At 45.9% G+C, this 12,348-nt stretch overlaps 3 protein-coding genes across 3 annotated transcripts in view; 1 reads left to right on the forward strand and 2 right to left on the reverse strand.

The window, feature by feature from the left end:
* LOC132207190 (histone H3-like) overlaps positions 1 to 12,348 on the forward strand; it is a 913,943-nt gene that overhangs the window by 45,491 nt on the left and 856,104 nt on the right. The window lies entirely within an intron of this gene.
* LOC132207243 (histone H3) lies at positions 318 to 9,958 on the reverse strand. Its single transcript, XM_059642471.1, has 2 exons — positions 9,942 to 9,958; positions 318 to 729 (listed from the first exon to the last, which is right to left on the reverse strand). Exon 2 carries the CDS (start codon positions 726 to 728, stop codon positions 318 to 320), a length of 411 nt encoding a protein of 136 aa, XP_059498454.1. The 5' UTR covers position 729; positions 9,942 to 9,958.
* On the reverse strand, positions 1,801 to 2,141 carry LOC132207232 (histone H4). Its single transcript, XM_059642462.1, has one exon. The coding sequence runs from the start codon at positions 2,123 to 2,125 to the stop codon at positions 1,814 to 1,816; it is 312 nt and encodes a 103-aa protein (XP_059498445.1). The 5' UTR covers positions 2,126 to 2,141; the 3' UTR covers positions 1,801 to 1,813.

Raw genomic sequence — 12,348 nt, forward strand, 5'->3', positions numbered from 1 at the left:
CAATTCCCACACAGGCGGTCCAATTGGAAATGTATCAATTATAAAGGTTGGAATGCAGTACTTGAATTTGTTGTGATTACTGAAAATTTATAAACCTGATTGTCCCGAGTTGCCTCGTCTTCAATATCAATTCGTGCATCCCAGACCCATTCATTTTCTGTAAGTCCTGTTGCATTGAGACATCAATAGCATGCTGTGTGTTGACATTAACTAAAGTCCAGTGCCTGACGATTGCTGCTCTCTCGGGACAGTTTAGTGGCTCTGAAAAGAGCCGTTGTGTTTCTCGGGGTCAATGTACAGGGCCGGGCACGCTCCGTTTAGGCGCGCTCCCCGCGGATCCGCCGGGCCAGCTGGATGTCTTTGGGCATGATGGTGACCCGCTTGGCGTGGATGGCACACAGGTTGGTGTCCTCAAACAGACCCACCAGGTAAGCCTCGCTGGCCTCCTGCAGGGCCATCACGGCCGAGCTCTGGAAGCGCAGGTCGGTCTTGAAGTCCTGAGCGATCTCCCGCACCAGGCGCTGGAACGGCAGTTTGCGGATCAGCAGCTCGGTGGATTTCTGGTAGCGGCGGATCTCCCGCAGAGCCACCGTGCCGGGCCTGTAGCGATGAGGCTTCTTCACTCCGCCCGTGGCCGGAGCGCTCTTGCGGGCCGCTTTGGTCGCCAGCTGCTTGCGGGGAGCTTTTCCTCCGGTGGATTTGCGCGCTGTCTGCTTGGTTCTGGCCATTCTCTGTAACACACACACAGGCTGCTGCTATCAATGCTGATCGTGCTGCGGCGCTGCCTATTTAAGGGAATGGAGAGCCCGCCCAAGAGCTGGGATTGGATACAGTCCCGTCCCTCAAATCCCCGAGAAACAGCCACTGAAGGACAGAAAAGGCAGTAAAATAATTATTGGAGGCTGATTGGTTAACTTCAAATGACAGTTGGTCAATTTCAAATCGCCCGCCGATTTCAGCCTGAGCTTACATAATATTAAAAAGCAAGGTCCCATGCGCCTGCGCCTAAGATGATATCTTATGCTTTACAAAATTTTCTTGTGAACCTAACTTGCAGTCAGCGCGGAGTGGGCTCTGAATCATTTCCTGACCATCTCTAACAGGCAGGTGGAATGAACACGCCACTAAAACCTCGGCACGGCTACCAGAATCAAAACTGAACAAATTATCATTCCTGGGAGCGTCAATGAAGTACAAACACAGTAGTATATATCATTAGCGCCTGGGCCCAAAGTTACGGACAGAGCAAATTATTATTCATGGTATGGACAGCTGGTGTTGTTATTCTGATGAAGGGTCTAGGCCCGAAACGTCAGCTTTTGTGCTCCTGAGATGCTGCTGTGTTCATCCATCCTCACATTTTATTATCTTGGATTCTCCAGCATCTGCAGTTCCCATTATCACTGGTGTTATTACTGATAGACTGGTATTCACATGGAAGAGAATCAAAGATTTAGGGTTGAGAAACAGATCAGCCATGGTCGCATGACGGAGCCGGCCGCTCCTTCTGTATCTGACATAACCAGCTGCAGAACCGTATCGTATCGACTGGCCGTGAAACCTCTATCTGTAGTGCAGGGATATCTTGATTATAAAACACGTTACTGCAGACAGTATAATTTAACAATCTTGCTCTCTCTCTTGCAACGCGGGACACGAAGTTAATATATTTCCTAAAGGCTTGGTGCAAAATTAAAAGTCGCTGCACCAGCCCAATGTGCTGGTTCCCCATCCTCAGGTCTCCGCTCTCAGGCGGAGGGTTTGGGTGGCTCTGAAAAGAGCCTTTGGGTTCGCTGGAAAAGGGTTGATTTGCTCAGCCGCCGAATCCATACAGAGTGCGGCCCTGGCGTTTCAGAGCGTACACCACATCCATGGCAGTCACTGTCTTGCGCTTGGCGTGCTCCGTGTAGGTCACCGCATCCCTGATCACATTCTCCAGGAAAACCTTCAGCACCCCGCGGGTCTCCTCGTAGATCAAGCCCGAGATGCGCTTAACCCCGCCACGGCGAGCCAGGCGCCGGATGGCTGGTTTCGTGATGCCCTGGATGTTATCACGGAGCACTTTGCGGTGCCTCTTCGCTCCGCCTTTTCCCAGGCCTTTGCCTCCTTTCCCTCTCCCAGACATCACGCTTCTTCACTCCAATCGCTGCCGAGTGAGAGCCGAGCTGCCTCGCCTTCCATTTTTATACAGCCCGCCCCGACCTGACTGAGAAACAGCTGACAGGGAGTGAGAGGATACCCGGGCAGAAAACTGAGTGACACACAGAGAAATGTCCAGCTCCGCCTACAGCTGACTGCCGCCCCCAACTGGATCTGGAACTAAACCTTTTCTCCACAAGCGCAGTGAACACAAGGCCCGGCAGAAAACCTGCAGACTCAAACTTCTATTCAAAGATAATAAAACCTGGATATTTTAAAAGCAAGATGACAAAGTATGAAGCTGGATGAACACAGCAGGCCAAGCAGCATCTCAGGAGCACAAAAGCTGATATCACTGATACAATTTTAAAAGCAGAGATAATGGGAACTGCAGATGCTGGAGAATTCCAAGATAGTAAAATGTGAGGCTGGATGAACACAGCAGGCCAAGCAGCATCTCAGGAGCACAAAAGCTGACGTTTCGGGCCTGGACCCTTCATCAGAGAGGGGGATGGGGAGAGGGAACTGGAATAAATAGGGAGAGAGGGGGAGGCGGGCCGAAGATGGAGAGTAAAGAAGATAGGTGGAGAGAGTATAGGTGGGGAGGTAGGAAGGGGATAGGTCAGTCCAGGGAAGACGGACAGGTCAAGGAGGTGGGATGAGGTGAGTAGGTAGATGGGGGTGCGGATTGGGGTGGGAGGAAGGGATGGGTGAGAGGGAGAACCGGTTAGGGAGGCAGAGGCAGGTTGGACTGGTTTTGGGATGCAGTGGGTGGGGGGGAAGAGATGGTCTGGTTGTGTGGTGCAGTGGGGGGAGGGGATGAACTGGGCTGGTTTTGGTATGCAGTAGGGGAAGGGGAGATTTTGAAACTGGTGAAGTCCACATTGATACCATATGGCTGCAGGGTTCCCAAGCGGAATATGAGTTGCTGTTCCTGCAACCTTCGGGTGGCATCATTGTGGCAGTGCAGGAGGCCCATGATGGACATGTCATCTAAAGAATGGGAGGGGGAGTGGAAATGGTTTGCGACTGGGAGGTGCAGTTGTTTGTTGCAAACTGAGCGGAGGTGTTCTGCAAGGCGGTCTCCAAGCCTCCGCTTGGTTTCCCCAATGTAGAGGAAGCCGCACCGGGTACAGTGGATGCAATATACCACATTGGCAGATGTGCAGGTGAACCTCTGCTTAATGTGAAATGTCATCTTGGGGCCTGGGATAGGGGTGAGGGAGGAGGTGTGGGCTACACTTGCGTCCCAGTCACAAACCATTTCCACTCCCCCTCCCATTCTTTAGATGACATGTCTATCATGGGCCTCCTGCACTGCCACAATGATGCCACCCGAAGGTTGCAGGAACAGCAACTCATATTCCACCTGGGAACCCTGCAGCCTAATGGGATCAATGTGGACTTCACCAGTTTCAAAATCTCCCCTTCCCCAACTACATCCCTAAACCAGCCCAGTTCGTCCCCTCCCCCCACTGCACCACACAACCAGCCCAGCTCTTCCCCCCAACCCACTGCATCCCAAAACCAGTCCAACCTGTCTCTGCCTCCCTAACCGGTTCTTCCTCTCACCCATCCCTTCCTCCCACCCCAAGCCGCACCCCCATCTACCTACTAACCTCATCCCACCTCCTTGACCTGTCCGTCTTCCCTGGACTGACCTATCCCCTCCGTACTTCCCCACCTATACTCTCTCCACCGATCTTCTTTACTCTCCATCTTCAGCCCGCCTCCCCCTCTCTCCCTATTTATTCCAGAACCCTCTCCCCATCCCCCTCTCTGATGAAGGGTCTAGGCCCGAAACGTCAGCTTTTGTGCTCCTGAGATGCTGCTTGGCCTGCTGTGTTCATCCAGCCTCACATTTTATTATCTTGGAATTCTCCAGCATCTGCAGTTCCCATTATCTCCAATACCAGAGAGATTCGGGATTGTAGTGGGGGTTGTAGTGATAGACCTTGCTGTTAGGGTGGATGGAGTCTATATCAAGTCTGATCAGTGTGTGTGAGGGTAAAACTGTGTCACAGAGTCGTGCAGTAAGGCATCCTTTGGCTTGGGCCTCAGCATCATTGTATCCTCCACTGTCAACATCCTGGGAGCTACTATGAAGGACAAATTGAACCGGACTCATCCGATAAATGCAATGGCTACAATAACAGGGCCAAGGCTATGGATACTGCAGCAAGTAACTTCCCTCCTGATTTCTCAAACCTGTCCAAAATCTCCAACATTCAAGTCAGGAATGTAAAGGTTTCCCCTCTGTAGCCCCCATTACCTGTATTAGTGCAGCTCCAACTGCACACGGCAAGCAAGGTACTATCCATGAAAAAGCTGCTCCTGGTTAATTGGCACCACATTCACAAACATCCACTCTCTCAAATATAAAATTAGATAGCACCTACCAAACCCACAACTACTTCCATCTTGAAAGACAGCAGCAGCAGGTTCATGGGAACTGCACGAACTGCAAGATCTTCTCCAAGACACTCACCATCCTGACTTGGAATTATATTGGCCGTTCAGTCTGTGCCAATCCGTGAAAATCCTGCAATTCCCTTACTAATGGCAATGTGGGCCGACCTGCAGCTCAGAGATTGCAACGGTTCAGGAAGGCAGTTCACTACCACCTTCTCACGGGCATTTCAGGAGGGTCAATCAACGCTCAGACCAGTCAGTGATGTCCACAGCTGGCATTTTTTTCTTTGAAATGTCTGCATTATTCTTGCCCAGTAACAAAGACTGTCCAAATTCTCTTAAAACACCCAGTTGTGAAACAGAGCATAGACTGGGTAATCATTTTGCACAACATCTATGTTCTGCTTGCAAAAAAGACCTTGAACTTCCTGTTGCCTGTCACTTTAATGCACCACCCCGTTTCCAGTCCAACATCTCTGTCTCTGTCTTGCTGTAGAGTTCCATTGAAGCTCAACACAAGCTAGAAGAACAATACCTCATCTTCCACTTGGGTCCCTGCAGCCCTCCAGACCCAGTATCGAGATCAATATTTTTGGGCCTAAACTCTACCCCTCACAAGGCCTTGTTACCACATACCCTGCCATTATCCACCACCCGCTAAGAGTTCCCATTAATTACTATTCAACATCCCAGCCTGATCGTTATCGACTCTGTCCAAGTGTTCTTCTCTCTGTTAGGCTCTATCCTAACATTTATTCCAAACCCCATCACACTCCCCTTTTATCAGCATATAAACTGACGTTTTCCCAGCCACCATCAATTCTGCAGAAAGGTCACTGGACGCAGAATGTTAATTTTGTTTCTTTTTCCTTCTTAGATGCTGCCATACATAGAACCGCTCCAGGCCATTTGGCCCAACAAGTCCTCAGCACCCGACCCAGACCTATTCCCCTACCCTTTACTTCTCATGTCTGACCCACAGAACCCAAACATCTCTGGGCACCACGGGCAATTTAGCATAGCCAATAGCATAGCTTTCACACCTTTGGACTGCGGGAGGAAGCATTCAAAATGATGCTCTAACTTTTTTTCTATATGAAAACAGTAAGGGAGGTGACATGAGCAGAACAAAACATTGGCATATAGTTCGTAATTATGCGCCTAATCTACAGCACGCTTCATAGAATCATCATAGAATCCCTACAGTGTGGAAACAGACACTTCAGCCCAACTAAAATTCCACACCGACCCACTGAACAGCATCCCCTCCCAGACCCATCGCACCGCCATTTCCCCGCAACCCTGCATTTCCCTTTGTCACACACAACCCAGAGGAGCGCATGCGTGAGGCCCTCTCCCAGCGCTGCCATTGTGGGGCATTGAGTCAGTGAGTGGAAGAGGTTAGTTTGAAACAGGCCACAATGGAGAGACCAGCGCCCAGGGAAGCGAGGGAACAGCAGGCTCCTTCCAGCAGCGCATCGAGATGTGAGTCTGGGGCACAGAGGGGGCTCCGAGACCGGCATTGATTCGGGTTCAGTTCAGGGAGAACCGTGGGCTGTTGGTAAGAGGCGGAGCGGAGCAGGAACTGGTCCCGGAACTTGGAGTGAGCGGCCTGTGGGCAGGGAGAGAGAGGCTTTTCTCGGGCTGTGTGTGGGCCTGTTGAGGGAGACACAGCGGCAAGAAGCTGCTGCTGGGGGTCAGGCTTGTAGCTTTTAGTCTTCTAAACACTGATGGAAAGCTTTTGTGCTCCTGAGATGCTGCTTGGCCTGCTGTGTTCATCCAGCCTCACATTTTATTATCTTGGAATCTCCAGCATCTGCAGTTCCCATTATCTCTGGAAATTCATTGTTCGGCTTCAATTTCGCGCTGTTTTTGGACATAGTGCCGTGAACAGTGGAAACACAGACTAGAGGCATGTTATAACCCTGAAAAGGACAGTTAATTGAGTCCCTAGGTTAAATTTCTCACCTGAAATATTTAAAATAGCGCCCTTTGTTCTTCCTTTTCACAGATAGTGTGTTGGGAGCCGGATATTGAACTGTGTATGTATGCATGCCTGCTCCTTCGGATAGCCCCATTTATGAAAGTACAGTTGTTGCTCAGTTTCTGGACCTCACTCATGTGATTTCGAATTATTTCAGGAAAAAAAGTACAATGAGAATCCCCAGAAAAGGAGCAGATCTGGAGAACAGAGAACAAAGCCTCTGGTTCTGTTCAATTTGCTAGTTTTCTTCTTTTAAAAACAAACACACGTCCCAATGATTATGAACTTAATGTTATGTTGATTACTTCAATACGGTCAGACTTTATGTATGTTGACTTCCTCCAGGCAAATACTTGAAGGACCAGGATGATGTTCTATTTCCTCGGTGCAAAGCCAAGTCTGACCAGTTACTGCTAACAATCAGCAGGTATGTAGCCCATTGACGTTGACACAAGTTTTGAAGATGGATAGACTGATTGGTCATCCGAAATAGACACTCAGGAACAGCATTAAATCTGCATTGAATAAGGGCATTTTCAAAGTTACAATCAAGACAAACAATAGATCATGCTGTAACATAGTTTCAAAGTCATACCTCAGTGAGATGTTAAGTACAGAAATGGGAAGAACCTGTGCACCAAGAGTTACTAAAGTGGATGAAACATGTTTATATGAAGTTTATCAGTGACTGAGAAGGACAGAATTAATCCTTTGATGAATAATTCTCTCCTCCTCTCACTCTCTCTCTCTCACACACACACACACACACACACACACACACACACACACACACACTCTGTAACATAGACCTTCAGTCAGTCAATGTGGAACAACTAAATTGTTTTGTGTTCACTGCAAATCATAGAAAATGATAGACTCAAAATGATCTCCACTAACACCCTCAAGTTACAGAACTCTACAGCACAAGAGAAAGGCCCATCAGCCCGTTGCATCCACACCATTTTTTTAAAATGGTGAACAACTTTTAAAATCCCAATCAGCCAGCATTCTATTTCCATGAATGTATGGAGGCTGAAGAGGAACTGCTATCCTCACCCTTATCATTTCTTCACCTTACAGGAGTAAATATTTCTTTTTTAACATTGTGTATCTCTTTCAATTTTTTGTTTCAATTTTCAACAAAGGGCTTGATGTTCATCTCGACCTTCCCTACAGCACAATCATGTTAGTCCTCATGGTACGGACAAATGTCAGTGTAATATTAATCCCAGTGTAATATTAATATTAATCGTACAGAGTCAGTGAATATCTACTGTACCTGAGATGGTTGCAGACATCATGAAGCTAGCACTGCAGCTATTCAAATGCTGATAACTGGAGAACTAATGTCAAATTGGCACTAACAGACACTGGCAGTGAGTGGAAGAAGTTCACAATTCCAACAATTAGTGGAAACTAGTATGCAGAATAGAATGTCCCAGTGCAAGCACAGTGGGCTGAATGGTCTGCTTCCACGCTGCACCTCATCTTGATTTTGATCCTGGTAATGACGTAAATGATATTCTGTTGTATAGAGTATTAGTTTAAAAATATAACATAGAAATAGACAGAGAGGTGCAAAACAAAATCTTTAAGAAAGAGCACGAACAATGCCCAATACAAAAAAAATGAATCTACGGAAACCTGAAAAAACAAATCCCGTACTGAGACAGAGAATCAGCATCTGATACGATCGGTATATAAAACCCATACTCAGCACATAAACTGTAAATTGTGTTGTTGATTCAGAATGGTTCTCATAGGAAACCAGTCCCATTTATATGACCCCTCCTAGATCCTGCCAACTGATAACGAACTCAGAAGTCTCAAAATGCCGAAGAGATTAATACCCAGCCTCAATGTCTTATTAGCTATGTCAGAATATGTTGCATAGTCACAGAGAATATTACTGGCTGCAAGAGAATCAAGGCACATTGATACACAACAGTAGAAACTGACAGATACAGATTGATACCTACACTGACTCATTCACATTCCAGAAACACACAAAAGAAAATTGATGATGAATCACATATTCACATTCAAATAACAGGAACGGACATGGACTGATAATTTGACTTGGCCATTCACACAGCAGAAACTGACTGGAGAGATGGGGAAATGCAGCCTCACATTTATGTTGCAGATACTGACAGCAAGAATAATGTTGTTAGACACAAATTCACAGAATAAAAACTGACTGGTACACATTGATAAATGCATTTGCCTATTCAAAGCCAGAAACTCATAGGTGGAAATTGATGGGTAAAATCACACATTCCCAAAGCAGAATGATTGTTTGTAATAGTCTTGGTTTCAAATAACTGACGGGGACAGATTGGTAACTTCACTCACCGATGCACAGAGCAGAAACTGACAGGCATAGAGCAATAACTACACTCATCTGCTGCCGTAGGTACTGATTGACAATGACATGTACATATTCACACAGAAGAAACTGACAGGTATTCACTGATAACTAAACTCATATATTGACATAACAGAAACTGCAAGTGATAGACTGAGAATTACACAAACATATTCACAAAGCAGAGGCTGAAAGTGTACAGATTGATAACTACACAAACATATTCACACAGCAGTCTGAGAGGAATAGACTGATTGTTAAACTCACATAGACAGAGCAGAAACTGACAGGCAGAAATCAGCAGTGAAACTCTCATTCTTTTAGCTGAAACTGACAGGTAGAGATTAATAACTAAATCCTCACATTCACAAACCAGAAACTGACAGGTGCAGAATAATAATGACATTGACATATGCACATAGCAGAAACTGACATGGACAGAATAAAAATATCATGCCCAGGCTCATTTGGCATCATCTGAACAGTACGTTTGAATAACTAAATTAATTTTCACAGAACAGAGTTTGCCAATTATGTATTGATATCTATATTCCAAGATTGACAGAGCAGAAACTGACAGGCATAAATTGATAACTGAAATCATATTCAAAGAGCAGAACCTGATTGGTACAGATCCAGAACTGCACTCACATATTAACATATCACTTGCTATCAGTTAGTTCCAGCTAACATCATTCACATATTGACAAAGAATTAACTGACAGATAAAAATTGACAACTATATTTATATATTCCCAGACCTGAAACCGGCAGGTACAGAGTGGTAAATACACTCATGCATTCACATATCAGACTGACAGGGACAAATTTTAAAACTACATTTCACAGAGCACAAGGACAAGAACAGATTGATCACAGCACTCATGCATTCACATATCAGGACCTAACAGGTAAGGATTGATAATTATACTCATGTTTTGAAGTAGCAGATGCTTACAGCTAGAGATTAATTACTGCACTCTCATATGCACAGTGCACAAACTGACAGATAACTGATAACTGCACTCAAACATTCACATGGCAGAAACTAATATAAACAGATTGATAATAAGCTCATACTTGTATCGCAGAAATAGGCAGTGACTAACTACTTCTGTGTGAATATGTAAACATATTTATCAGTCAGTCTCTGTCAGTTTCTACAATGTGGATATATCAGTTTAGTTATCAGTCTATAGTTGTCAGTTTCTGTGATGTGAATGTGTGAGGGAAGTGCATCGGATGCCATCTGTATGGATTTTAGTAAGGTATTTGACAAAGTGCCACATGGTAGACTGGTCCAAAAAGTAAGAGCCTCTGGGATACAGGGCAGTATGTTGAATTGTGTCCAAAGATGGCTCAGTAACAGGAAACAAAATGTAGTGGTTGATTGCTGCCTTTGTGAACAGAAAGCTGTTTCAAGTGGTGCTCAGCATGGCTCAGTGTTGGAACCCCTGCCGTTTGTTTTCTGCGTTGATGATTTGGACTTGAATGTGGTGGGCTTATTTGAGAAGTTTGCAGACAACACAAACTTGGCCATGTAGTGGGTAGTGTAGAGGATAATTGTAAGATGCAAAATGGTACAGATAGTTTAGTGGAGTTGGCAGGAAAGTGGCAGATGGAGTTCAGCTCTGATAAGTGCAAGATAATGCACTTTGGAAGCTCAAACAGTAAATGGAATCGAAAATAATTGAGAGTATATTGAGAACGGTAGATGAAGTGAGAGATCTGGTGTGCAGGCGCACAGGTCCCTAAAGGTAGCAGTACGGGCATTTAGAATTATAAACAAGGCATGTACAATGTTCCCCTTCATTGACAGTGGTATGGAATACAAACGTAGGGATATAACTGTGAAACTGTATCCGGAAATGGTGAGTCTGCAACTGGAGTATTGTGTGCAGTTCTGGTCACCATATTACAGGAAGGATGTAATTGCTGTGGAGGGAATGCAGAGGAGATTTACCAGAATGTTGCCAGGGCTGGAGATTGTAGCTCCGAGGAGAGATTGCAGAGGGTGGAGTTATATTGCTTGGAATAGAGGAGGCTGAGGGGTGTCATGATTGAAGAAAACGAAACTGTGAAAAGAAGAGACAGAATAGACAGGAGGAACCTGTTTCCCTTGGAGAAACTGTTCAAAAATCAGAGGTCATTGATTGAAGTGAAGTGGCTGAAGGATCGGAGGATTCTTAAGGATTTTTTTTAACAGTATGAAACAGTCTGACCTCTTCCAGCCTTCCAATATTAGGAAGGAAGATGTGCCAGGAACTTTGAGGAAGGTGAAGATAGGTAATTCCCCTGGGTCTGATGGGATTTATCCAAGGATTCTGTGGGAAGCGAGGGTGGGGCAGGGGGTGGGGTGGGGGCGGGATGGGGGTGGGGGAGTGGGGCAGGGGGATGCGGGGCAGGGCGGCGGTGATGGTGGTTCTCCCCCATTCTTTCTGAAGCCAATGGTCAGTTCTTTAGTTTTTCCAACATTGAGAGAGAGGTCGCCTTCACTGCACCATGTCATCAAGCCCTCTATCTCCCTTCTGGGTTTTGACTCCTGCTTGTTCCATATGTGTCCCACTATGATGGTGTCATCAGCAAACTTGTAGATGGTGTTCATTTGGAAATTGGCCCCACAGTGTTGGGTGTACAGTAGGGGCCTGAGGTTGCATCCTTGGCGGGTGGCCTCCAGTGTTGTGTGTTACTGTAGAGGAGATGCAGTTGTCTGTCTTCACTGATTGCAGTCTATGGGTTAGAAATTTGAGGATCCAGTTGCAGTGGGTGAAGCCGAGACCAAGGTCACAGAGTTTTGAGATCAGTCTGCACAGGATAACAGTGTTGACTACAGCTCCGCGTTCAATGAGCAGGAGTCTGATGTAGGTGGTTTTGTTGTATAGATGTTCCAGGGATGAATAATCTCCTACAACCTCTTGAATCAGGCAGAAGATACAGAAGCCCGAACAGGTTCAGGGGCAGCTTCTTCCTGTTCATTATTAAATTGATGAATGGACTCTTTAGCCTCAAATAATGATGATCTTGCCAATGTTGATCTCTCCGAGTGCGCACCCTGTGAAATGTAACCTGCATTCCTCTCTGAGTTGTTTTGTTCTGTACATCCTTGCTGACTGTGATCGGCCTGTACTGCTCGTAAACAGAGCATTTCACTGTCTCTCGCTACATTTGAATTTATTTAAAAAAATTAACAGAGCATATACTGACAGGTACATATTTGTAACGACACTCACGCATTCAACAAGTGGGAGCTGACAGATATAGATGGATAACGAAACTCACATATCCATATACCCACTTGCAGTATGTACTCCCACTCATGCAGCTGTATCAGTGTTGGTTAGCTTTTGGATCTCACTCAACCGGGTATTCGAATTTTAAGAAAAAAAAATAGACAAGGAGCAGCTCAGGCTAGGAGTAGAATCAGACCGTGGTTCTGTTCAAATAA

The sequence above is a fragment of the Stegostoma tigrinum genome, chromosome 44, assembly GCF_030684315.1.
Source record: "Stegostoma tigrinum isolate sSteTig4 chromosome 44, sSteTig4.hap1, whole genome shotgun sequence".
NCBI lineage: Eukaryota > Metazoa > Chordata > Chondrichthyes > Orectolobiformes > Stegostomatidae > Stegostoma > Stegostoma tigrinum.